General features: G+C 38.4%; 2 protein-coding genes across 2 annotated transcripts in view; one reads left to right on the top strand and one right to left on the bottom strand.

Annotated features, from left to right (window-relative positions):
- Positions 1-10,247, top strand: part of LOC148425570 (collagen alpha-1(XIV) chain-like) — a 106,470-nt gene extending 96,223 nt beyond the window's left edge. The window contains exons 42-47 of the mRNA XM_088409601.1: positions 1,986-2,021; positions 3,265-3,331; positions 4,150-4,341; positions 4,945-5,022; positions 6,406-6,561; positions 10,104-10,247. Of these exons, the coding sequence (XP_088265727.1) occupies positions 1,986-2,021; positions 3,265-3,331; positions 4,150-4,341; positions 4,945-5,022; positions 6,406-6,561; positions 10,104-10,132 (558 nt within the window). The 3' untranslated portion in view covers positions 10,133-10,247. The remainder of the gene's footprint in view (positions 1-1,985; positions 2,022-3,264; positions 3,332-4,149; positions 4,342-4,944; positions 5,023-6,405; positions 6,562-10,103) is intronic.
- A 4,349-nt stretch (positions 10,248-14,596) lies between these two features.
- LOC148425569 (large ribosomal subunit protein uL13m-like) lies at positions 14,597-26,371 on the bottom strand. The gene is made up of 7 exons (XM_088409600.1): positions 26,210-26,371; positions 24,976-25,099; positions 24,407-24,500; positions 23,615-23,675; positions 22,944-23,030; positions 19,484-19,605; positions 14,597-15,004 (listed from the first exon to the last, which is right to left on the bottom strand). The coding sequence occupies exons 1-7, from the start codon at positions 26,234-26,236 to the stop codon at positions 14,980-14,982; spliced, it is 540 nt and encodes a 179-aa protein (XP_088265726.1). The 5' UTR covers positions 26,237-26,371; the 3' UTR covers positions 14,597-14,979.
- Positions 26,372-26,490: the final 119 nt, after the last annotated feature.

Here is a 26,490-nt window from a genome sequence, read left to right as displayed (position 1 = left end):
ATTAGAAATATTAATTTCACATTCTAATTATGAAATCTCCCTTTCTTTTTTCTCTTGACAGCACTTGCCTGTTTGTAGAAAGTCAAGCAAGTTTAGTGGAATGTTTTTTGCATTCTGCCCAGGAGAATTTTGCATGCTAAATCTTCAATTTTAGTACAATTTCTCACAAACTCCCATTCATACTGTTTTACCAGCTCTCCTTTGAATGATACTTTTTAATTTCCATTCACAGCTCAAATGGTCATGTTGACAAATGTTTTAACAGTCAGTATGCTTTGTGTCACCTGGGAATATCAGTGATACATTCCTTCCAATTAGAATTGTTGAATAGAAACAAGTTGCCCCAAATATCTTTTAAGAAAAAGGTACAGAAACTCGGATAAATGTGAATAAAATTAAATAGAGTGGATAATTTGAAATGGAGCAATAAAAGAAACAATCGGTGTGGTTTAAACATAAATAGAAACAACTGTGTATGTAAGGAGAAGATTTTTTTTTTTTTTTTTAAGAAACTATCCATCCATCCATTTTCTGTAGCTGCTTATCTTCATTGGGATGCTGATGCCAATCCAAGCAGTCTTTGGGCAGTAGGTGGACTGCCACCTGGACTTGTTGCAAGCCAATCGCAGTGAAAGAAAGTATATTTTCCTAAAAAGAGTCAATGTCGTTACCATTCACTATAATCCTAGACTTGCTATAAGCAGCATAATTTAGCACGTCTTTAATACAGAAAAATGTCTTTTTAACAATCCATTGATTTTCCCTGAACTGTTTGTTCATAAGTCACAATCATTTTGGCCATCTTTAAGTGCCAGTCCATGCCTTTTATCAACAAATGATTTGTAGGGAAAATTACACATTAAGATAAATTTAAGGCCATGTTGCGAGTGTGAACCTTCTTATCATTAGCCAGTTTGACACATCACATTTTCCACACCAACATATTTTCCCACATGTGAATTATGAATGTGGGATGAGGCATTGAAGTCCAGCCTCTAATTTGCAGTTGCAAAAGCAACCCTTGCTATAGCACTGACATTAATACACATCGAATCTTAAAAGAACAAAGATAAATTGCGCTTCTTCTGTTACGTTTCCACTATTGTAACATCTGTATGCTGCCTGCAATGTAAAAAGATCAGTGGGCCATTTCCTCTACATTGTGGGCCGATCAATTGGGGTAAAATGGTGAAATACTATAATCGTTAAATGCATCTGCCCTAAATGACGCTGGCCTACCAGGCTTCCACCCTGTATACGAGATGGCCAGCTGAATCCTGCATGAAAGTAACGAATTTGCCATTGACCAGTCAACTCACAGCAGAGTTTCCAATTCAATTTAATTTCAAATAAACACCTAGACCTGCGGTTTAGTTTTTTTTTTTGTTTCTTTTTTTTTCATTATTGCCTGACATACAACTCTAGCGCACCTTGTGTTTAAACAGCATTGATACTGAGAAGTTCCACTTAAAAAGTTGAATTGCACTTTAATAAACCAATTTGCATCACAGAGAGTCTGTCCTCCACAATATAATTGTCACCCCGTGTACATCACGCTAATGAGGAGCATTTTATTCAAATTAAGCAATACGCCTAACAATTATGAAATTGCAGGTAGGTAATGTTTTATCTTTTATTTGCCTGAGGATAACAACGTGCTGCGCTCTGATATCCTTTCATAGCCGGGGTGTGCTTGGCAGCTTTTTGTGTATATGGCGTGACCAGATATGAGATCTGTGTCCTTTACACTTTTGCCAGAAGCCCCCGAAGCTACAATTTTGTGTAAACTTTTATGTGCACACAAAGAGGCTGCATGGATGGATTATATTGTCCAAAAATATAAATGGATCAAAACTTCTCAGTGCTGTTGGTGGTAGTCAGTTTATTGTAGTGCAGTAAGTATTAGGAAAAATGATACATTCAATATCATGAGACGTGCCTTCCAAAACCCATCTTTATTCTCCTCCTGTGCTTTTATTTTGTAGGGTCCTGCTGGTATCAAAGGAGATAAAGGAGAAAGAGTAAGTCTACTCCACAGTCAATCAATACCGGTTAGAAGTAACTCACATTTATGAAATGGAAATATTACTTGCTCAGACTCACCAACAGTGTTTTGAGTTGAAGGAATCGATCTTTCTCTCCTCATCAAACAGTAAATTTTTAAGCTGAATTCTTTTTCCCCCATGCACTGCCTGCTCCTTGTTTCGAGGAAAACAAATCAAGTCAGTGTTCATGCCTCAAATTTGCAGGAGAGAAGAGCGCATGTTTTTGATGAGAGAGTGACCAGAGAGAGGCACACAGTTTACCACCCGAATCAAACCTTCATCCGACCAATTTCGTCTTCTTTTACGGTCATTTGTGTCCAACTGCGATTCATTTACTAGAAGAGAGAAGGTCTCTCCGGGACTTTTTCCCCCATCTGTCTTACAATTTTGTGCCTGCTGGGCATCTTCCCAATGATGAAACTCACTTCACGGTCATGGGCTGGTGTGTGATCATTTAATGGGGACAAGTTAAAACATTTATTGGAAATAGTCACATGAAAAATTTAGTATGACGCTGCCACCCACGTCTGTTGTGGATTTGTAATAATTTGAGCAGACTGCATTTCCCAAATTTGTTGGAGGGTTATCACAAATCCCGGCAGACGTTTTCTGGTTGTATTGAAAGGTTGAATAACTTTTTGCAATGAAAGCAATGAAAGATATATATATATATATATATATATATATATATATATATATATATATATATATATATATATATATATATATATATATATATATATATATTATTATTATTATTATTTATTATATATATATATATATATATATATATATATATATATATATATATATATATATATATATATATATATATATATATATTTTTTTTTTTTGCTCATATTTTGCTGCTGCGGCTTATACACCAGTGCACCTTATAGTCTGGAAGATACGGTTATTAAAACATACTGTTTATGTGCAAAAAGGAGTAACAAAGTTCAAACATGTCTGCGCCTACCCCCTTATCTCTATTTCTTCATCAAAATATAAATGGTCTCGAATCATTTTCCAACATTGTTACCATAACATATAATAGTGTATTATGCAATATGCAATACATGCACCTACCTACTACTATATAAATATCTTGCTAAGGGTAGTATGTTCCTAAACTATAAAACACAAAACAATTAATATTTGTGTTATTAGTAATAAATCTATTATGTATTTAAAAAAATCCTGAGGTTTTTCCCTTCCTCAGGGTGACGTGCAGTCCCAAGCAGCTGTGCGTGCTATCGCAAGACAAGTCTGTGAGCAGCTCATCCAAAGTAAGTCATCATGAAAATAAAAACAGCGCGAAAATGTAAGAATAAGCAAGGATATACGGTCGATAATTGTTTTAAACCCCTGCTGGGTCCCCACTCCAAAAATTTAATAAAATGTGAGAAAAAAAAATGCTAAAAGGTGAATCAATGGATGAACAGAGAATATCATTGCAAAAACAACAACAACAACAAAAACATTTGTACAGCGGCTGCGGTTAGCAGTGGGGTACCAAGTGGTGTTTGTATTAGTTTGGCGATAGTGTTTAGCTTCAAGAGAGGGGTATTCTCAACTAAATCTAAACATTCGTCTTGTTATTTGCATGAATAGGATTCTCCTGTGTGATAACGGTGAATGGATTAGACCAAAAGTTTCCAAAGTGAAGTGCCAGATAGAAGGCATAGCAATTTCTGAAAAATAAAGAAAACACAATTTGCAAAGCTGTGAAAGAGATGTTGTAAATTCTATCAGGCAGGGATGTACTTGTTTTTCTACAAAGGGCTACATGGAAAAAATAGTGGCATCTTACAATTTTAGCTTATTTTTTTAACAAATACTGTTGCATTTAATATTTTTCTTGATATTGTGCTGCTGTTTACCTTTTTTGTATTGTGTTCATATGCTTCATGTATAATTTCATTACCTGAATACACAATGGGCCAAAAAAAAAAAACCTGAAAGACCAAACTGTTTGCAGCAAATGCCACAAAATAGACATAATTTGGTGCATAGCAGGCTCTTATTTGATTATTTTTTGAGGGAAAATACAAACCTTCATGATGTCTACGTCACCATGGACGTCATCCATTCTTTCTATTTGCAGGCCACTTGTCTCGCTATAACTCCATCCTGAACCAGATCCCAGTCCAGTCAGCTGCGTCAGTCCGTACGGTACCCGGGCCACCTGGTGAGCCCGGTAGAAGAGGCCCCCCGGGACCTCAGGGAGAGCAAGGACCAACCGGCAGGCCCGGTTTTCCCGGCGCTAATGGGCAGAGCGGACGGCCAGGAGAGAGAGGTGAGGAAAGAAGAGGTTTGAGTGACATGCGGATAAAATAGAACTGATTTTCTTCGAGAAAGAATGACACGTGCCAAGATGGAGTCAGACGAGAATGGAATCCTTGTTGATTTTCAAACCTGTCTTCTCACCATTTGGTTTCGGACCATTTTCAATCCATCACGTTTTGCACTGTTTGTGTCATTATTCTAACTTCATTATTCTATGCAGTGATTTCAGGAAACTGTCCAATTTCACATAATTGGTCCGAATACAATTTTCACCACAAATAGTGTCATTTCGTCCATTTATCTGCCTCAGAAGTATAATGACACATAGAGCAGTTAAACGCTTTGACATTACATTGTAGAAGGCCCAATTAACCAAATTTCAATCCGTTGCCATTAGAACAGAATAATGACTTTGCTTTCCACCAAACAATACGGATTTCACATGGAGTCTGACTGACACAAAATCCCATATTGTATTCTTTATGTGACATCATTTTCGACAATGTACAGTAAGACTTTTTTCCATGTAAAGTTTGGGAAACAATGATGGAACGAGTTGGAATGTATACAGTTGTATATAGTTGAAATGAAAAATGTCATATTCTGTCCTCAGGTCTTGCTGGGGAGAAGGGTGAGAGGGGAAGTCCAGGTGTTGGGACTCAGGGACCGAGGGGACCCCCAGGACCACCAGGTGAGATTAACTCCGCCAAGAATGTTTTTATCCTTTTGGATTTGTGTATATCTTTGTGCACAAAGCGTTTGATATATCAACCGGGATTTAATATTTTGGTTTCTTCAGAATCCACACATTCACATTTTTCGACCAGAACATTATGAACACTGCTCGTTTATTCCTGAATACCAAATGCTTTGAGCTTCCGGAGCTCCTTGTGTTTCTTCGAACAAAACCACATTCTGTATATTTCAGTAGTAGAACCAAGGAACTGAGACTGGTTGTACTTTGCTGTGTGATGAAATTCAGAGGCAGCTTGAGGGAGTGTGCTGCACTCACACAAAGGACTACAACTTGATTTCCTTGTAAGCATTGGGATTTGTCTGCCTCAGCATGGTGATAGCCTTGAGTGTGCATAACACGTTCTTGTGATAGCTTATAAACCCTTCAAGTAAAGCAGATTTTACTCAAAGATGAACCACGTTTAACCATGTGTGTGTGGGTGTGTTTTGCTTTTCTTGAAAGTGTATAGAAATGGCGGAATGGAGGGGAGTACTGCATCGTCTCGAGCCAGCCCTGTTGCAAATGATTAAGTTTGATGTTTTGATGGCTGCCTCACTAGCTTCATAGAGTTTGTCCTGAAAGGAAGGATGCGTGCTTGATTTTAGTATGAAATCACAAACCGCGAATAATAAACATATTGGTCGACCGCATTATTAATATCGCTCTCCCACTGTCGACCAAATCTGTGCAGTATAAGCAGATTTCGATGGTCACTACTGAATCTAATCAAATTGTGGAAGTGTACCTAGTGATTTGGCCGCTTAGTATGTACTAAACTGTATGTCAGAAGAAGGCAAATCTGAAAACTCTTCCTTCTACTGCTTATCCAGTATCACAAACAATAGGAGCTGTTTTGCTGGATGGATTGTGTTTTTGTCAACAGCCATGCATTTTTTGTTAGATTTTTCCAAAATGACAACAAAACCATGATATGATCGTTGTGTGCTATGGTGCTATGGCACAGATGTAGATAGACTCCTTCCTCATAAATACTGTATTAGAGGATGTTATTTTTATGAAATGATGGAGAATGGCTTCAAATAGATTATCTCACTTAGCCAAATATCCTGTAAATTCCATCTCTCTGACTCTTAAAGTGAGTCTTGATGGAGTCCATAAAACCGAGCCCTCTGGGTAAATGTCTGCTTGTTAGCCACTCTTTTCCCCAGTGGCTTGCTTTATGCAGAATCGACATGGTAAGCAGTCCTTGATTCTTTAGTGTCGCTTTGTTGCAACCGTCTCAGAAAGATAGTAATTCATTAACATCATCCACAGTGGATGCTACGTTTTATTTGTCATTAATTAATAATGCTAACGCCGCTTTGCTTCTCTTCTCAGGCTTACAAGGCGAGGGACACACAGGCAGTCAGGGGCCCCCCGGCCGACCAGGGAACCCGGGGGCTCCGGGGAGGCCGGGGAATCCGGGTTCCCCTGGATCAGCTGGACCACCGGGTTACTGCGATCCGAACTCTTGTTTGGGGTACAATGTCGGAGGTAAGCTCACTGACACACCTGGGAAATACTACTAACAAAAAGGATGGCCATTTAAATCCAAGTGAAATATATTTCAATATATTTTATTGACTTTATCATAAGCAATACCTTTATTCATATATTGTATAATGGAACTCTCTTAGGGCTGGCTCATCATACTCGTAACACACAGAGTGACGCTTACAGTATTTGGATTCAAGAAAAAAAAATCAAATGCTCATGGATAATATTGCTCAAAAAGGAATCAAGAAAATTTGCCCAGGTTAACCAGTTAGCAATCCAGATTAGCATAAGCACACTTTAGTTCACTTTATATGTACATGACACATCCTTAAAGTGATTTACAGACGATGCTTCAAAATCATTCCATGAATAAACCTGAGACTGGAACTGCCTGTTAGCTACTCTCGGGCCACTTCCTGTTCTCCTCTTTCTTCGGCATTGTCTTCTTCTTGACGAGCCGACTGGGCACATTTTGTCCTTGACTGCCCCCGACTGGTTAAAATTTGGAAACCTATAAGATTCAAAAGTTCTATTTCGCTCCTCCACACCGCCAGAGGCGGGGTTGCTATGGCGTTATATTTGTGCCACAATTACGAGCGCGCGAAAAAAACATTTGAGCGGAGAAAATCAAACTGAGCGAGCGAAAACAGATTTTGAGCGCAAGAAAAAAACTATTGAGCGCGTAATGGTAAGAGTTTGAGCGCGCGCCGATGGAGTTTGAACACAGAAAAAGAAATTGCTCGCTCAAAATTCCTTTTTGCTCGCTCGGGATAGCCCTCTCTCGCTCAACATCTCGCTCTCGCAATAGCATACCATACCAAGCTGTCAATCAATGTTCTTTTACAAGCTCTGATTGGCTGGTTTTGTGGCACAAACGTAACGCGTGAGCAGAACTGAGTGAGCCCAGAGGACGACTCGGGCGGGCGAGAGCTGGATGTTGAGCAAACGCGATGTTGAGCGAGGGAGGGAGGAGTATCTCGAACAAGAGTGAGATGTTGAGCGCGAGAATGCTATTGCGAGCGAGCAAAAAGGAATTTTGAGCGAGCAACTTCTTTTCAAGAACTTTTTTTCTGCGCTCAAAATCTGTTTTCGCTCAGTTTTGTTTTCAACGCTCAAATTTTTTTTTCCGCGCGCGCATAATTGTGGCACAAATATAACGCCATAGGTTGCTGTTTACTCTCCACCCTCCGGTCGCTTTATTGTCATGTGCACAGTAATACCACACCATGAAATCATGATTGAAGTCACTATTTTTAATTGCAACACAGCGTGTCTGCAAGGAAAGTCAGAGCTTCGAGATGTTTTAAGTCCAACTATTTTTGACGTCCACTCATACATATCGGTTGACCGTTTTATCCCCTGCCCCAGTAGAGACAATCTGACCGCGCCGAGGGCTCAGTCGTTCCAGCTCCCTTCTGAGCGATCGGCACGCAGTGAGCGTGCGTTTCGAATGGCTGACAGAACACTCACTAGCATTTTTTGGTCCAATTCGGTCTTGTCAATGAAAACCCGATGGCGCTTTGTCTCGTCATGGTTTCGTCATGAAAGAGCCTTGTTTAGCTTGTCGTCACTGATGAAAACAAGACTGATTGAAATTGCTTCCAATGATCGCTCGCCCCATTTTGCAGCAAGGGAGACGCTGCCTCACACCATCACAATGGAGGCCACACATCAGAGAAATTCCAATGCCAAATCTACCAATTTATATTTTCTTCCTTTTTGTTATGTTTGAATTCAAATTCATTTTGGCGACTTTTTATGTGGTGCTGTGTTGAGTGTCGTATTTATTATTTGTTTAACGAGTTTCACTTTTTGAACCGAAGTACTCCGTTTGCAACGATTGAGAGGCACTTAATTTTAATCTAATCAGACCACTCCAACTGCAGCATTTCTGGACACAAAGCATGTCAGCAAAAAGTCATCGCTGCATGCAAAATTGTTTTCATGACACAAAATGTCCTTGTGCTTTTCTGATTCTAAGTAATTAATTTTGAATGAGTGATATTTATTCAGTCAGTCAGTCAGGCCAAATGTTCAACTTCTTAATAATTCATGCCAGCATATCAACCTCCTATTTCCACCTAATTTGAGGAGCAGAAGGCAGCTGCTCCATTTTGTAGCAATACATACTAAAGGCGACAATTTAGACAACAGCAGCGGGTTCTCACTTTATTGTTCTCATAAACCTCTCAAACAATGCACACTAATCTGGATTTTAGAACTGTTGCGCTGACAAGTTTATGTATTCGACAACTGTCTGAGCGTGCGCTTGGGTAAACAAACCCCAACACAGATAAAAGGCGGATTTGAATATTGATAGTGATGAGGAGGCTGCATGTGTGATGGGCCTGCTTCACAGCAAAGCTATCGCACCTCTAACAGTTTCTGACACCTGTGTCGTCCCTCTCGCCTTCTAAAAGTGGCTGACGCTGAGATTTTCATCCGTCGAGCCATATTCGTATTCCTGAAAGTTATCCCGTCGCTACGTTTTTGTTTTAAATTTGAAAAGCCTCGAATGTTCTTCCGAATCGTTTTGGGCGAAATGATACATCTCTGCGTAGTAAACTCCAGCGTTTGTTTGTTTTGCATGTCAGATCTCATTTGTATTCACGATAGTGCTACTAAAATGTAGCATCAACTAGAAGCCATTCAAACGCTGACAAATGTGCGAGGAATATTGCTTGAAACAATTTCAAGTGGGCTTTTATTGCTGAGCATGTGGGAGAATAATTTTACGTGTTAATGAACAATAGAAAGAAACTGTAGTTTTTTTTTCATATAATTATCTCATACCCAAAGAAAAGTCAATGTCCTTTCAGTAATAATAAAATCCCCAAATATTACTTATTTTTTAACCAAGTAAACTGTATTATAGATGCAACTATATGAGCAGCATTTTCTTTTTAGAAACCAGTGAAAAGATTAAAAATTTTAAATATGTTAATCCAGTCAAACTGTTTTGAACTAATTAATCAACATTTCCATAATTAATTGCAATTACCGTATTTTCCACACTACAAGGCACACCTAAAAGCCTTATTTTTGTTTAAAAAGGTGATGGCGCACCTTATGATCAGGTGCGCCTTATATATGGATTAATTTTGAGATTGGGATTCGTAGATGGGGAATGAACTGATAAGGTAAACTTTACCTGTTTACAGTTGAACAAGGTTGGTCATATTGACATTGAGTTATGCTATTGAGAGTTTAGAGTTATAATTTTAGTTATTATTGTTATTACTTTGAGTATTACAATATCGTGATTGAAAAAGTTTTAAAATGTGTCATTAGTTAATGGTGCGCCTTATAATCCGGTGCGCCTTATAGTGCGGAATATATGGTAATCACATTTTTAAACAACTATTTTCTATGAAGCTTGTTGCAGATAAAACCTTAGCATTTTGTTTCAACAACTGTTGTAATAGCTTTATTGGATCCTTTCGCGATTCTTTTCCGCTTTGGTAGCATGTGGTGTCTTCGGGTGTCTTACATGAACATCTTTTCTTGTCTTTCCTCCTCTTCATCCTCCATGACGCAAGTTCAACGGGACTATGAGAACGATTACTGAGGAGCGTTCTTCAGATGTCCTCCTATACATTGAAAGACCTCCTCAAGACATCCATCCACCTTTGCGATGGAGCTTTACAAGCATTTGAACGTTCCTTCCTGCGGGAGCATTTTTTTTTCTCTCAGTATCACTTCATACTTGCACATCTTGGATTTTCTATTCAAAAAAAAAGGAGGAAAATTTGATCTTGCTTTGCTATTTCGGCGCCATATTTTGACAATCTCCGAGGCAACCCTGGATTATAGTTTACTAAAAACAGACCATAATGCTGTTATTGTGTGCACACACATCCTCTTCAAATCTCTTCAGCGCTTATCTCATCTTTCAAGCCCACTAGCAAGCGATTACTTCTTGCTCGTTGGCTACTTTATTCAGTTTGCCTGCTTCAAAAATGAGCTGTACACTCTTGAATTTGGGCTGGGTTTTTCAAACTCACCAGGGGCTGAACGTTCAACCTCTGCATGCTCCTTCCATTCTTTCAAAGCTTCTCTTTGCAAGGTGGTGGCTGGCCACTCTGCTGTGGCATTGATATGGACTGATATTAGCTGAGCCCGACTAGCCACCAACCTTAGCAATATAAAGGGGGCTGCATCTCTGATGGCGGAATTTTTGGGAGGACCTAGAAGTCCTCCAGACAGCTGTGACTGCTACTCACCCGTGGATTTTTTTTGTTTTTTCGGCGTGTGTGTGTACGCCACAACTGATGCCCGTCCTCACCCACCCACAGTTCAAACTTTGCCTCATGGTGGCTACCAGCCCTACAATCAGCCCTACAATCAACCTTACTATAACCCATCTGCAGTAGCCTATAACAACGACCAAGGAGCCCGAGATGATGAGGAAGAAGAGGAAGAGGAGGGTGAAGAGGACCCTTATTACCGCGGTTACGCCCCCCATCCCTATGGCTACGGTTACCCTTCTGGCCCCTCCCGCTCGGAAGATGTGGAGCTGCGCTCGCCCGGCGTAGTCAGGAGGTTGACTCGCGACGTCGTCGTCATGGAGGAGAGCGAGAATGACGCACTTGCCTCAAGTGCTTGAGTTCCGCACGCATACATTACAAGCACCCCCACCCCCCCACCCCCCAGTGGTTCGCTCCACCTGTTGAAACAGTGTAAATATCTCTGTTGACTCTTGTATAATATTGCAAAAAGTGCCTGATCTTTATTTGTTTGTAATTGTCAAGGTGAGATGACTTCTAGAAAGCTGTTTGAGCATGTTTTCAATGTCCTCAGTTCCATGCACTAGTATGTTCTTCATCATTTAAGCACACAGGTATGACATTTCTGCACATTAGTAGGACAAATACATGTTACTAGTGAAACAAAACTGTGCACTGTGCACTGACATATATATGCTACTAGTACTACTAAAGATGTTAATTAGTGGAATTGTATTATTTCGCTAGTAGCACTTGTCATGTTCTTGGTTTGAGTTGGTTTTGTTTGTACCTGTTAACCTGTCCCTTATGTGTCCCAATCAGCTTCCTCCAACCTAAAGTGTCTTTTCTAGGTGTACAAGTTAGTCCTCTTGTATTTAGTTCCCAGTTTCCTTTTAGTCATTTTGGGATCATTACCTTTGGTAGCCATTCTAGGCGAGTTCCTGTATGTAAATCTGTTTGAGTTGCTTGTAGTGTTTTGGTTTTTGGACTTGGATTAATTTGGTTGTACAGTTTGTTTTTTTGGCGAATAATATGTTCTAGATTACATCCCGCACTCCTTCCTGTTACTTCTGCTTCTCTGCATTTGAGTCCCCAACCCCTTCTGAAATAGCGAGGCAGGCCTCCTGGCGGGGAGCGATACGATTTGGGAGGGGAGAGACTTATGACCCTCGGAAACAGGCTTTGCGTTCGCAGTGCGACGTGTAATTGCACATCCATGGCACCGGGTGCTGCAATGGCGCTCTCATTCAGTCCAAACAGGTGTTATATACTTTTTATATTGCTGTTGCAACATATTTTTTTTCCAAATCACATCAATAATTACTCTTAATTAGAAGAAAAATCAGCACAATGTTTTAAACATTTTTTTTGCTCCTGTCTTGATTCAGGTCAATTTACATTGATTACTATTTATTGATTTAATGTTTTTCTGCATCTGATTCAGTTGGTCAAAGATGTTCCTAGTTTAAATATGGATTGGCTATTTTTTTTAATCGCTTTGCGTTTTTCTGTTTCAGACTAACCTGTAACCTGTATAAACCCTGTAAAAAGTAAACATTTGTTCAAAGTTGATTTATATAGCATTTTTTCAAGTACACCGTTTTTTATAGATGATGATCGCATTCGTAGTCACCGTGGTGAGTGGGGGTCAGGGGTTCTCTTTCCTAGAAGGGGCTTTGCCAAAAATAATTGCGAAGCACTGAACTAGCCATAGCCTTACTAGCATAGATGTGCTAGCACATGAAACTCTGGATATCGAATACATTCTCAAACAGCTTTCTACAGGCACCTGCTCATCTTCGGAACATTTTTTCGAACTTAAAAAAGATGATTGACAAGCTGTTTCCACTTGTACAGGCAGTTTTTTTGTTTTTTTTACATTGACTAAACCCCACCTGCTGATATGTTTCAGCGTGTTCATCTTGTCGGCCGTGTTCACACTCGACACTCGGTTTGATTAAAAACACTCAATTGCTCTGTGAACACGCAGGCGAGCTTGGTCTGCTTGCAAATGTGTCAAAAAAGCAAGATCATAGCACATACATTTCAAGAGTATACAAATCTATTTCCTTTCTACCGCTTGTCATTATCTGTATGTGGGAGGGTGTTGGGCAGGAGAAGCGCGCTTTGCTTTGTCAAACACATTTTACAGGCTTGTCTGTGCGTGTCAGATTGTAAAGAAAAGAGCAAAATAGTATAAAACGATTCAACCCAGCCTTAGGTCCTTCTGTCCATCTTTTGTGGAACTTAGCTAACCCCATTTAAATTTGACTATAGGGAAGAAGTGACGTCAACGGTTTTACAAAATCTTGTGCTGTGTGCAGCAACTTGGTCATTTTGCATTGTTTGTAACCTTGACATGTCATGCCGGCACTGTCCTAAACCTCAAATCCCCAATACTAGACGGCAAGTGTTAACACGGCCTTAATCTAAAAGTGATTTCTCTGTGGTGTTGTGTTGTTTACCTCTCTTGTGCTCAAATGCCTCAAATCCCTCCCAAGTTACCTGAACACTGTGGAATACATGATATTTGTTGCTTTAAATTCTATTGTTACCCAGTGTTTTGTGTTGTCATAACTGAACGGCTCAAGTCTCATCACACTTGATACCCACCCTGTAAAAGGTTATTAAGTTCAAGAAATCTCGAGAGGGCAAACCAAGGTTACAAACACAAATGGTCAGAATTTTAAGTGAGTTGTTTCCAATTGGTGAGGGAGAGCACCTCCAACTTCATAATGATGATGATAGTTATTGTTTTGGTCACACTTGACTTTACTGTTCAAGAACCAGAACCAAAAGGCCAGAAATGATTTGTCTAAACCACAGGTGTCAAACCCAAGGCCCGGGGGCCAGATACGGCCCACCATATCATTTTATGTGGCCCACAAAATGCTGATTCAACTTCAGGTGTCTGGCTAGAATACAGACAAAAAAAACAATCATTTTTGCTCCCAATCTTTCTTTGGAACAGTTTTTACCGGCCTCTGATTTCAAAACTAGGTACATGTGTGACAAACACAATTAAAATGAATGTGACAGAAACAATAACCACAATGCGGCCCACGATAAAATGAGTTTGATGCCCCTGGTCTAATCAAATGTCTTGATAGTGGCTTTTGCGACCTGTAACTATTTTGGTATTATGCTCAAAATTTGACATATTTACCAAGAAACATTATGAAGTACTTTGACCATTTGGGTCATTTTCTTCCTCATCATTCCCACAATATTTTAACCAATAGATAGCACACTCCTGGTAGTGTGACAAGTGTTTGTGCCATGTTGAGCTTTGAAACGTTGTCACCATCTGGGTAAATTTTCAGCTCCCTAAGTGTCCTGTTCTTTCAATGCTTTTCTTTAATGTGAAATCAATTTAATGTAAAGATCAAAGGATTGCACAAAGTACCGCACAAGGGTTGAACATAAATCCATTAGGGTACTTGGTTAAACTCAAGTATTAACCAATCCAACATCTCAAGGTCAACTATGTTTGCTTCAAATCACATTCACAACATATTTTGAAAATACCTTGATACATGCTTACTAGATCTTTCAACATGTTTTCATAATCAAATGAGTAAAAAATTCATAACATCTTTTTCAATGCACCGTGCATTGAATTTGGCACCAATCAATGAGGTAAATGTCTCAACAAATGACATCAAGTGTGGTAAGTTCGCTGCTGTTGCTGTCAATGGTTTACATTTTCGTTATTGTTTTCATGCTGAATCTGGTCATACACTCTAAGTGGATCCAGTTCATGGTGAAAACCAACTGGGACTTGTCTACAAGAACAAGAACAAAACTTGAGCAGTGAGCCGTCTTTTTCTGTTTTTATTTTTGAACAGAACATTAAACGTGTCTCATCGCATGAACGTGTTTGTTTTGTTTGCTTTCATAACCAATAAATCTGTATTGAGACAACAATTGTAGAAAAAATGTTTGTGACTGTTTTATGGGAAATGCTCATACATTTTTTAGAAACACACACACACACAAAATAATGTCTTACATTTTTTACTAGCCTATTTTACAACAAATCTTTACTCCTTTAAACTTTTTTGGGAGGGTAAGAATATATGCGTGGGAGTCAATGTCAAGAGAAGCATAGTTTTAAAAATTTGTTGTAAAACTGCAAACATGGCAGTCTCGTCAATTGAAGATGCCGTGGTGTTATTGCATCCTCTTCTCACTTCATTCTATAGTCTTCAGGTCTGCGGAGTGGAGAGAAGACAAAGAAGCAGATTTCATATTAGCACTGGCAAAATGAAGAATAGGAAGGTGATGGGTGGATGACAAGTCAGAGATTTTATCCACGTTTGTTTTTGTATTTTCAAAATGATGCTAAGAGTCAACTTTTTTGTCTCGTTCATCTTTAATTTTAGGCTCAAGTCAGATATTATCAAGAGGCGTGTTTTGCTTTCTAGGCAGCTCTTTCCACTATAACTCGGTTGACGTTGTTTACTTTCAGCCTGAGCGTTTGTCTGATTCTGTGTATGTGTGTGCGCGCGCTCTTCCAGGTCCTAAGAGAATATTAACTACGTCTTAATAAAGGGCAATGATTAAAATCGCCCTCAGTGACCTCAACCCTGCACACAGAGTAAAATGAGTGGAACAGACACTAGTGAATATTAACAAGCCAACAGCCTCTCTCGAACAAAGCAGTTTTAACTTGACCTTGACGACCGCACCGCTGCGACACTGATTGGCTGAAGATTGGGCCACTAAACAATACCAGCTCACTCTCATTTATCACCACGTGCACACATGGACCGCAATGGCCTACGCTGAACAGAGGCCAAACGAGGACGGGCCTTCCACGTAATGCACTAATCCCCCTCTCAACTCAGCGTGCAAATATACAGGTCGGTGATGGTGACCTAAAACTGAAGATTGAAACAATCTGTAGGTCAACCTCTGTCAAAGTTTTTCAAAATAAGCCCCAACCAAGGCTACACAGAAACAAAAATGATCAGATTTTTGCCACGGAACATTTTGTAGCACAAGTGCAAATATAAAGTATAAGGAATTGATGGAAGTGAAAATGTTATTAGAAAGACACAATTTTTGTCACAAAAAAAGTTTGTGACAATATGACAATCACACCCATCTTGAGACTGGCTCCAAATCAGCCCTTGAACATTCAGTCTCAAAAATCGCTATGTTAACAAGGTATCTTGTGATATTTCTTTGTGAACTTTCATTTTATTTTCATCACACAAGCAGAAAGGCTTTGCTCCACCCATCTTCTCTCATTTTACCTGCGCCTCACCCGCCCGCTGGATTGCGCCTGATTTTCAGACGCCCCATTTAAGTGCAAAATCAGTCATTGCAATTCGTCTCAGGTTTGATAAATCAAACTGTGTGTGCTGAATCAATCTATTTGCATATAACTCCCCACAGATGTGCAAAATGAACTGTGCAGCAATATTGCTCATTTGCCAGACACAATACTCCGTGTGCCCGGTGAGTAGATCAACTTCCATCTGTTTGCCTGAGCAAAGTTTACATCTCTTTTTCAACATAACAATCTTAGAAAACCAGCCTCATATTCACTATATCGGATAGATAATAATAATCACTAAATTATGCAACAAGGTCACTCAGTGTTTAGTAACTCTCTTTGCTCTAGGTAGCCTTTGTGGACATGGTAACAAAAACTACTCCGCATTTGCATACAAAAGAACTTTGACCACACCCCAAAATAAGAGTGATTCATCAAGTTGGACGCTTTTTTTTTTTTTTTTTATAAACGCACGTATTGCATAGGTGTCAAACCCCTGTCCTTAAGGGCCGGAATCCTGCATGTTTTTGTATTGTAGAGAATTATTGTTTTTCATTCCTTCTCTCTTAAAACACACCTGATTGAAATAATTAGGATAATTTTCTAGCTCCTGCAGAGCTTGCTAATAAAGATAATAATTAATAATTAATAAAAACATGCAGGACAACGGCCCTCGAGGACTGGGATTTGACATCTATGATGTATGGTAAGGTTTAAAAAAAAAAAAAAAAGGCCTTCATTTGCTTTACAGACATGCCATTTAAATGGCTCGTAACATTGCAAATTCAACATTTCCCAGCTTTTAAACCTGTCAATGTTATATCCTCAAAAAAAAAAATAAAAAACACCCCCAAAGCAGTGTTTTCCTCACTTCATGCATCTCTGAGCATTCTTGATCATTGCTCTGCTCCGAGCAGCATCCCCTCCCAATCAGAGAAAATGAAGGGTCCTTAGATTCCTTACTTTGTTAGCGTCACTAATTGAGTATCGCCCATCTAAACCCAGCACACTTCCCCCATTCAGTGAGAAGCAGGATTCACGGGAACCGGATGACTTCAGGGATACAAATATGGCCACCAAAAAACCACCAAAAGCTTATTTAGTAAGAAATTGAATCGCCATTGAGCCAAAGTTGATGTATAATCATACACATAGCAAGAGTTAAATGTGGAAAGTTTAAAATACCACCACGTTTCAAACTAAACTGATTTGAAACAATTGCCAATGACATCTCGATTGTAGCAGTACAAACAAATGTCTCTGCAAAACAAACGTAAAGCATCATTTCTGGTGTGGGACAAGGTGGAATATCTATAAAACTGCTCCAATAAAAAAAAATAAAAAAATAAAATAATAATCACATACAAGCACAAATGAGAGGATGGGGGGGCTTGGTGAACTCTGGATCACCTAAAAAAATAATGTCTAATAACCGCAAAACAGTAGCGGCACAAACGAAGCAAACACATTTTTGCATTTGCGGGGGCAGCGTCACGCAGTTTCAGCCGCGTGCTTAGATGAGTTTGAATGGAAAAAGAACAAGCGTCAAGTTAACGAAGCGGTAGGCCGGCCAATGACCCCATTAGGAGGATGTTGACTACGCACCAGGCCACAGGGTGACAATATGCTTATTCGTAAAATGACAGCAAACTCAGGCCTCACTGTCATCATCCCGCAGAAACTCTCTGACAAGCAATGAATACGATTATGCTGTCCCTCTGACAAAAAGTAGGTTAGGTGAGATGTTTTCAGCCGTTTCTATTCAAAGTTTGTCACGGTATCTGTCTGAACAAGACCTGCGAAATAAAAAGTGACGTCCGCTGAAATCAAAGGCAGCACACACCAGATGACAGAAATGAAACTGAAGGGAGTCACAGAGTGGAACCCAACCAACAAAGACATCAGAAACAAAGTTTTGGTTCAACAAACACGCTCCAGCAGCTTGTGACTACAAGCATACAACCAAATCAAGAATGGCTTTTGGAAGGAGAGCTCAGATACAAACCAGGGTTATAACAGTTTGGAGTTTGCTGTGACAGTTACTGATGGTTTTCTCTTTTCATTCTGATTTTTGAATGTAGTACTTGGTTTCAATCACTGTTTGGAGGTAGTTAGGTAGCTTTTATTTTGTTTGAAAATGCTTGCTTTTCATTCCTGTCTTTAATACATTGACAAGGAATCGAATCGGGACTCGGTATGGACAAATTCTCAAAATCAAGATGCAAAAAAAGGATGTGATTGGGTCATTCTTTATATTTTTGCAGTTTTCGTTACTTTTTGTGAAAAATATAATGACAACTGATGGATTGAAGGACCTGAAGTATTGACTGTGGGAAATTGTTGCAAGACTGCCTCAGACTTGCTGCATGTATGACGTCTCTGCTCCTTCTGGCAAATACGGCTATGTGCATGTTGTCTCGACAAATAGGTCCCTTGGCTTATAAACTTGCTTTAATACAACCTGTGAAACCAAAAATTCATTTGGGTGCATTGTTTTTTTTCTCAACCATATATAGTTTTCTCAGCGCCACAGTCCACTTTAATCAAGTTAAAAGTGGTGAAGTTGTGCTTTTTAGACAAGAAGATCAAATACTATCTTTTGTAATGGTCAAAGGAATGCCTTAACATAACCTATCTACTGATGCTTTTTTTTTTATGATTCTGATATTGATATACTCTCTGTAATATTATAATTCAATTGCCGAATGTAAAATGCATGTTTCCCATGATGTAAAACCATGTGATTTGCTCAAATATATGAAAAGCCTAATTTATAAAAAGAAATGAACCTCTATGTGTGAAAAAATTAAATTAAAGTCAAATTACTGAGTCTTCGCATGAATGTCAACAGGCCTAATGACAAGGAAACTGCAAGGCGTTTGAAAAGTAATACTGGCACCTAGTGGCATTTTATAGGTAATTCTTAGTTTAAATCCGATGTTAAGCAATTGTATACTGAAACCTTTAGAAATTAACCGAGCTGTATCGTGACTTCAGCATAGATGATAGTTTGACAGCCCAAACTCTGTTTGACTTTTTTGAGGCATATTATAAAAGAAAGTTTGGTCAAACTCCAGATTGTTGGACTTTCTGAGGCACTTGACTTCTGGGGTTCCATTGTATTTATCTGAAAATACTTTTTACGTTGCCACTAAAGACTCTCGAGGGCTTGAGTTTTCTTTATTACATGAGCAGCTGCAGCACTTTCAGCCATCTGGAGCTTTCCCTCAACAGCAGCCAAGAGTTTAGGAACCAACAAGTCAAATGGCCATCAACTCAACATCGCCCCCTTGTTGTCCTTGACCATTTCCAATTTGCAAAACATATTTCGGGCCAATGCATTGGTCTGTCCAAGCATTCATCTCGTCTACTTCTTGTTGTGTTCAAGCGTGTGTGATGGTGTACGCACGGTGTCCAGAGCCTAGGGAAGGCATCGATCTCCTCCTGCGTGTATTCGCTGAGCTTCCTTGGAATTTTTCTGGGCTGAGGCAGCTCCTCTGTCAGGTTGGCTCGGATGTCGTCAGGCAGCTCCTAGTAATGGACAGAAACCAAGTGAGAGGCGGCCAAGAGAATGTTGATGAATGAAGGGCTGTGGAAAGACATTGGAAATACAGTGAACCACTATTTTTAGTGGGACATATGTTTCACACTATCCCACGATCGGGGAAAATCTGCAATATACTGTGCCTTGCAAAAGAATGTGCAGCCCCTTGAATTCTTTGACCTTTGGCCTCATTTCAGGTTTCAAACAAAAAATATCTTTTTTTTTTTTGCAAAAATCAATACAAGGTGGGACAGAGAACAACAATTGATATCTTTTGAACTGTTTTTCATACAATGAACTGAGATGCAGACCACCTCACCCATCACAGGTTTTGCTGCGACCAGTCCATAACCTCAGTCAATAACCTCAATGACTTAACAATATGTAACAACTGTAATGGCTTAAGCTATGAATATACTGTAACATCTTTCTTGAGCTCGGAGATACGGCCATAAAAAATCTCTATTCCGTTTAGTCATTTTTGGAAGATTCCCACTTGAATTTTCTCAAATTAAAGAAATATACCCAATAAACATTTAAAGAAGGCTTAATTTGATTGTTTTTTAAATGCGTAAAATATTAAGACTATAACAATGTATACTGATTTTACATTCGTTATGATGCAAACTTTACATTCATAACTTGTGCAAATCTATTCATAGTGGCGTAACTTGGTTAAATGCCACAAAATTTTGGTCTTTTAGGCACTACTTTTTTCACCCACTTTGGCTAGTGGTCCAGTATTGCACATCTGCAGTTTTTCACAAGGCATCAGGGGGCCATCTCCCAGTAAATAAAGGGGGACAGAAGAAGATGCTATGGAAGCATTGATTTTGAGTTTGAACTGCTATTTTACTCACCACAAAAACTGATTTTCTGTTCAATTTGTGTTTGTTTAATAGCTTTATAGTTTCAAATTTACAGTAGTTTGTAACTACGGTAAGCGTGTCTTGTCACCCATCCTGCCAACCTTGATTCCACAATTTAGCACACTGTAAAATATTTTTAAAATGCAGAATAAATTGAAATTATGAGTTAAGTGTGTTTACAATTAGTTATTTAAATATTGTGGCCTTGAGACAACATTGCTAACAAAAACTAAATAGCTAAATCCAACTTCTTTCTGCTCTGCTGCTATATATATATATATATATATATATATATATATATATATATATATATATATATATATATATATATATTTCTTTTTTTTGTAAAAGGCTCCCTTTGATATTTTTATGGAGGTGGTCAAGCCTTCACTGCTCAGGGAGCGTACTGGCAGGTCTCCAATAAGCACCTCTAATTTCGGGACTCATACAACAATTTGGACACTTTCATTTTTAATGCACACACTGGAGTCAAGTCCTTAATGACTGAGCTATTGCTGCCTTTTAAACCGTTGTGTGACTTTAAGATATTACTCTCCAAGGCGCCTCCAAATACTTTTTAATTACTCAACATGGGTGGAGATTAATATTCATTAAGAGCTCCAACAAAGCCAAAGACAAAAATACCATGGCATCAAACAGACACTTCACACACCACTTGAGGGAATTGCTAGCACCGAAACTCTTAACTAGTCATTAAAGACACACATGACACAGTGGGGGTTGGAGGTGACTTTCATCATCAAGTGACTGCATGCTGTTAACAAAATCTGATGATACTTTAATGCTGCTAAACTATGATGGAGTTGGCATGAAAATTTAATTTGGCCCAATCAGATATCTGACTGATCATGTCTTTCCTGACACATCAAGGTGGCGGACTGAAGATATAAACAAGCTTAAGTCTTATGGCGCCACCTACTGCACGCAGTGGCTACTGCAAATATTAAAAAAAAAAAAGTAATTTTGACAGACAGTGATTATTTACTGTGAACAACAGGGGAATAGGGGCGACACAAAAAAAGAGATAAATTAAAAAAGTAGTAAAAATAAAAAGAATACATTGTGGTATTAAAAACTGTTATTGGAATGAGATGTCTTAATATAACGAATCATGAATAATGCTCTATTTAGAAGGATTTAGGCTTTGCAACCCATAAGATCCCTGTTTGAGAACCGCTGCAAAATGCAAAAAAGTTGGAGAGATGCCAGTATGATTCCTGACAACTGTCAAGGTACCCTTGAGCAAGGCACTAGGCCAGGTCAAGAGGTGTAGCATTGTTTTGACTTTATGTCTGGAATCATAATGGAAAAGTAGACACCACAATCAGAGACCAGTGGCCACCTCCAGAAATGTCATATAATGTACAAAATAATAATCAGGAGGTTCATATTCATGGACAAATGTGGGAGTAATGAACAAACAATTTTGGTCAAACATCTGCATCAGCGTACCTGTATTTTTTATTTTTATTTTTTGTAAATTTCCAAGAATTCTTGAAAAAACAAAAAATTGTAGGGCGTGACTGATTGCGGTAATTGTGCGGCCGCTTATGGCCCTTCTGACCAAAAATAATTCAGCAAACAGCTGATATTTGCTGTTTATTTACTGTAAACCTTGGTGCATCTAGCCATTTTTAGCAGATTTACACAAGTAACACTGATATGATATCATTATTTATTTTATAAAAATATATACAATAACATTGTATCTTGAAATATTTATTATAAAATACATTGATATGGTTAATCTGTGGATGCACAACAAGACAAATGTTCATTCTAACAAGCAATGATTAGGTAAGCAATGCAAGGAATTAAATTGATTGTCACTGCCTCACACACAACCTAAAATTACAGTGTGTTAAAAAAATACATTGTGCATCACTGGCCAAGCATAAATGTGCTGAATATGATACATACTCGACTACTGGTAAAACAAAACACATATGAGAAAAAAGTCTTCATAACTAAGTATTTATATGCATCGCGCCATGTAATGCATTCTAGGAGCCAAAAACAATTTTTTAAACAATATAGATACTCTTGCTAATTGGGAATAGCAAAAATCGGTATATTATTGACAAACACTGAAATGCATTGGAAGGAAAAAATGCTATTTTATTCATAATAAATGTTTTTACTATATAGCCGATTCATCAGTACAGTAATTAGCATTTTTGTCTTCCAAAAACTGGCATTGGCCTAAAAAATATTTTCAGGTGAGACCTAAATGTCTAAAAAAAAACCTCCATTATTAACATAACAGAAAACTTCATTCTTTTAATTTTATGACTCAGTCGATGATGATCAAATTGTTTTCAATGTTGATTTCAATTAATTCCCTGTGCCGTGTCACTATTCCAGTTTTATAAATTGTCAAAAAAACAAAAAACAAACAGCAAACAAAATGTATTTGAGTATTGAAATATACGTACATCTTCGGGAAAGATATGTAAGCGCTGCATCATGGTACGCCTGTCCAGGTTCTTAGGCAGCATGCCGTACACAGCCAGCTTTACGATCTGGTGGGAGGAGAAATGCTTCAAACTTTCTGAACAGCTCAAGTGTCTTATCAGAGAATAAAATGTGACTTAGTGTCAACATTTTAAAATCTTTTTTTCCTATTAGACAAATCCAACAAAATATATATTAAGAGACAAAATTTAGATACATCTGCAATGTTTTGAAAAACAAACTATAAGCCAATAACAGGGCACAGACTTGAGAGAACCAAATATGGACTTTTTTTTTAATGTGGGAAAAACTAGAGTATATCAGAAAAAAGATGCACCATTTTGAGGAACACATGCAAAGTCAGAACGGTGACGGTGATGTGCGAACCAATCAACCACCATGCTGCCGATGTATCCAACCCTATTGTTGTTTATCCCTGTGTGTCCTGTAATTTGCTGGCAACTAGTTCAGGTTGTCCCCGCCTACTACCTATAGACAGCTGGGACAAGCCAGCAACCCGTGTGAGGATAAGCGGATATAGAAAATGGATGGATGGATGTATTCAACCCAATCATAAACTTAAATATCCAATAAGCGTGCAGTGAAAAGATAGACAGTGTATGGGGTGTCAGTTTTTTTTTCTGGCGCTTACAGCTTTGGGGTCTTTTTGATGGAGCTGAGCAGCAGTGACTTGTTTAAAGCCCCCAGGATACCTTTGGAAAAGACGAAGAAAACACTGAGTAAGAAGTTTGACATTTTATGGACTCAGAAAATGTTTGGTTCTGCTTATAATTTTTGGACACAAAAATAAACTTGTGAAACTTTTATCTCCCAAACAAAGTACCAGTAATGTTGCCCAACCTTTATTTATTAGAAAAACGTCATTGCAACCACTAAACAAAAAGTATGTAAACGTCATACAAGATGGGGACTAGGCCATCCCGAGAATAGCAAAATCAGAATATACAGTAATTGATGCTGACACGAAATGTATTAGGTTAGATAAATAAATGTCCCTCAAATTTGTCCTAAAAACACAAAAAAATATTCAAGCGTCTTCATTGTTCAAAAACAGGTAGAATATGCGTGTGTGGGGACTTTTTCTTTTTTAAAAGTGAAGACAAAAAACTGTGACCATTAGAAGTTCACTGTATATACAAAAAAAAAAAAAGATGAACTGCAGTTGTTTAAGCCATTCCTTATTCTGCTAAAATAGATGAATTGCAACAAGTGACACACCCCTTCTGCCACTTAATGGAAAAGCATCTATTCGTTCTTCCTGTCGCTAATCATCACTGGTATACTGCACTGCATAGTAGATGAACCAAAACACGTTATCTGGAATAAATAGCTGGGATCATTTACATGGCATACCTGATGATGTCATTGGTTGGATTCACAAATGAGGGAACCTATCTAATAGAGATAGTAGCCTTCCACTCACCCACTGTGTGACGAGTAGACCTTCTGCTCCCATTTGTTACCAGAAAAGGCAATATGTTTACTGTTTATTATCACTACATGGTCACCACAGTCACCTGCACACAGAGGACACATTCGAGTCAAGTGTCACAACAAAAATATGACAGACAAACATAATGCATGTAGAATTTAGTGCAAGCTAACTTGCCTGTTTTTGAAATGTGGGAAGTGTTACATGGAGAAAACCCACGCAAGAATGGGGATAACAAATAAACCACACACAGACAGGTCTAAGCCAAAATTCAAACCCAGAACCCTTGACACCCAAAACAAATTTGTAACACAGTTGAATTGTCAATTGTTGAATCTAAAATTAATCTTTGTAATGCAACAAAATGGAAAAAAAAATACAAGATGAGAGCAAACATGGAACAACAGTGCTGATCAACTTCCTGTTTTTGGGAAAACAGTCCAATATTTTGTTCGACCCGATTCGAAAACATACTTGCAATTTAATCTTCATTTGATTAATTGTCATACAAATTTCTTGCTGAACCTCAGGATTGCGTGTGTGCCTGTGCAATAACTCACTGAGTGCATGGTAAATAGGTTTGTGCTTCCCTTGTAGCCTGACAGAACACATGGTGGCTATTTTCCCAGGAGGCTGCAATCTGGCGTCGATCAGGAACCACGAGCGAGCGAAGGTGGCCCATTGCTAAAAACATTGAGAAATAAATTACAACAAACCATTAACATTAATTTCCCAGTGGAAAAGGACCGACAAGTGCCATTATCTTTTGAAGTCATGGTTGTAACAAAACCCTTCTGCAATTAGTGTTTTGGAAAAAGTCAAACATAGAAAACATTTCAAAACTGACACACTGATTTTCCGAATGAAACTACAGATGGCAAATATAAAATAATACTTAGTAATTATTAATATATAATGCATATACTGTAAATTACTAGAGCTGTAGCTATTGATTTTTTTCAGAATCTATTGTTTTACTGATTATCCTATCGATTCATGTGATTACCTCGGATTAAATTTGACGTTGCAAGTGGTAAATGACCGTTTTCCCCTATTACTGTTTGTAAATTAACTATTGAAAACACAAATAACCAATATCGTACCATTGGTTTTGATATACTAACCAACCTTTTATCTTAACCAGATTCAGTTAATCCTTTGGTCGTAGTATTTCAAAGGAAAAGCCGATGATATTAGATGTCTTATTCTGAATGAACACAAAATATTTGAGATCAGAAATCATAGAATAATTCGTGTGTTGAGAAACTGAAATCAGAAGATGAGGAGAATTTATATTCAAACGATGATTAGACGATTACAATAAATTGAGAGTTGTCAGAACCTTTTAATTGATTAGACTGACACCTCTACATACTGCTTCAGTACTGAACATTAGTCTATGCTCCAAATAGAAATAACCACCATTTGTATGTGGGCACACAGACAGCTAACTACTCAATCCTGTTAATTGTTGTTTACGTGTCTATAACTAACCAAGTGCATTAAACTACTTTTGGGGGATTTTGTTAAACAGTGTCGATTTGACATGTCCGTTTTGTACAGCAATTTGCAGGCTAAAAAGAGAAGCAGGAGGCAATAACAGTTGGATAAACAGATTCCGTTTAAAGTTTAGGGTGTTATTATGAAACTAATTAACTCGACTTGTCGTTCGTGTGAATCTCAGGATCATACCCTATGGGACCTCGGATATCGAGCAAAACAACAAATAGACTGAATTATAAAGGTAAAATTGAGAAAAACATTTCACAGACATACAACAAATGAAATCATTACCTGGGCAGATCTCGAGAAACTTGACATAACGCTACAAGATGTTCCTCATATCGCATCGGTTTGACCCCCAACGAGTGATGGCGCGCTAAGGATATTTGCTCGTCTGCAACGCAGTGGAGGAAATTATTCCGCATGGAACGTGTGTGTTATATTCTGTTTTGACGTAATGTATTTTGTTCGTTTCAATGTTTAATAATTACTTAGAGTAGGTGTGATAAAAATACAATGGGAACATTGCATGGAAGAACATTTTTGGAAAGTGGTCGCGCTTGAACGCAATG

The sequence above is a fragment of the Hippichthys cyanospilos genome, chromosome 3 (genome assembly GCF_059441005.1).
Source record: "Hippichthys cyanospilos isolate Australia breed blue-spotted pipefish chromosome 3, RoL_Hcya_1.0, whole genome shotgun sequence".
Lineage (NCBI taxonomy): Eukaryota > Metazoa > Chordata > Actinopteri > Syngnathiformes > Syngnathidae > Hippichthys > Hippichthys cyanospilos.
This window is presented reverse-complemented; position numbering and strand designations above follow the sequence as displayed.

Excerpts from the sequence above, each read along its gene's own strand:
- LOC148425569 (XM_088409600.1), bottom strand. The coding sequence starts at position 26,236 with ATGTCAAGTTTCTCGAGATCTGCCCAG. Across the intron at positions 25,100-26,209 it reads GTTTCTCGAGATCTGCCCAG|CAATGGGCCACCTTCGCTCG; the intron begins GTAATGATTTCA and ends CAATGTTTTTAG. Across the intron at positions 24,501-24,975 it reads ACCTATTTACCATGCACTCA|GTGACTGTGGTGACCATGTA; the intron begins GTGAGTTATTGC and ends CTCTGTGTGCAG.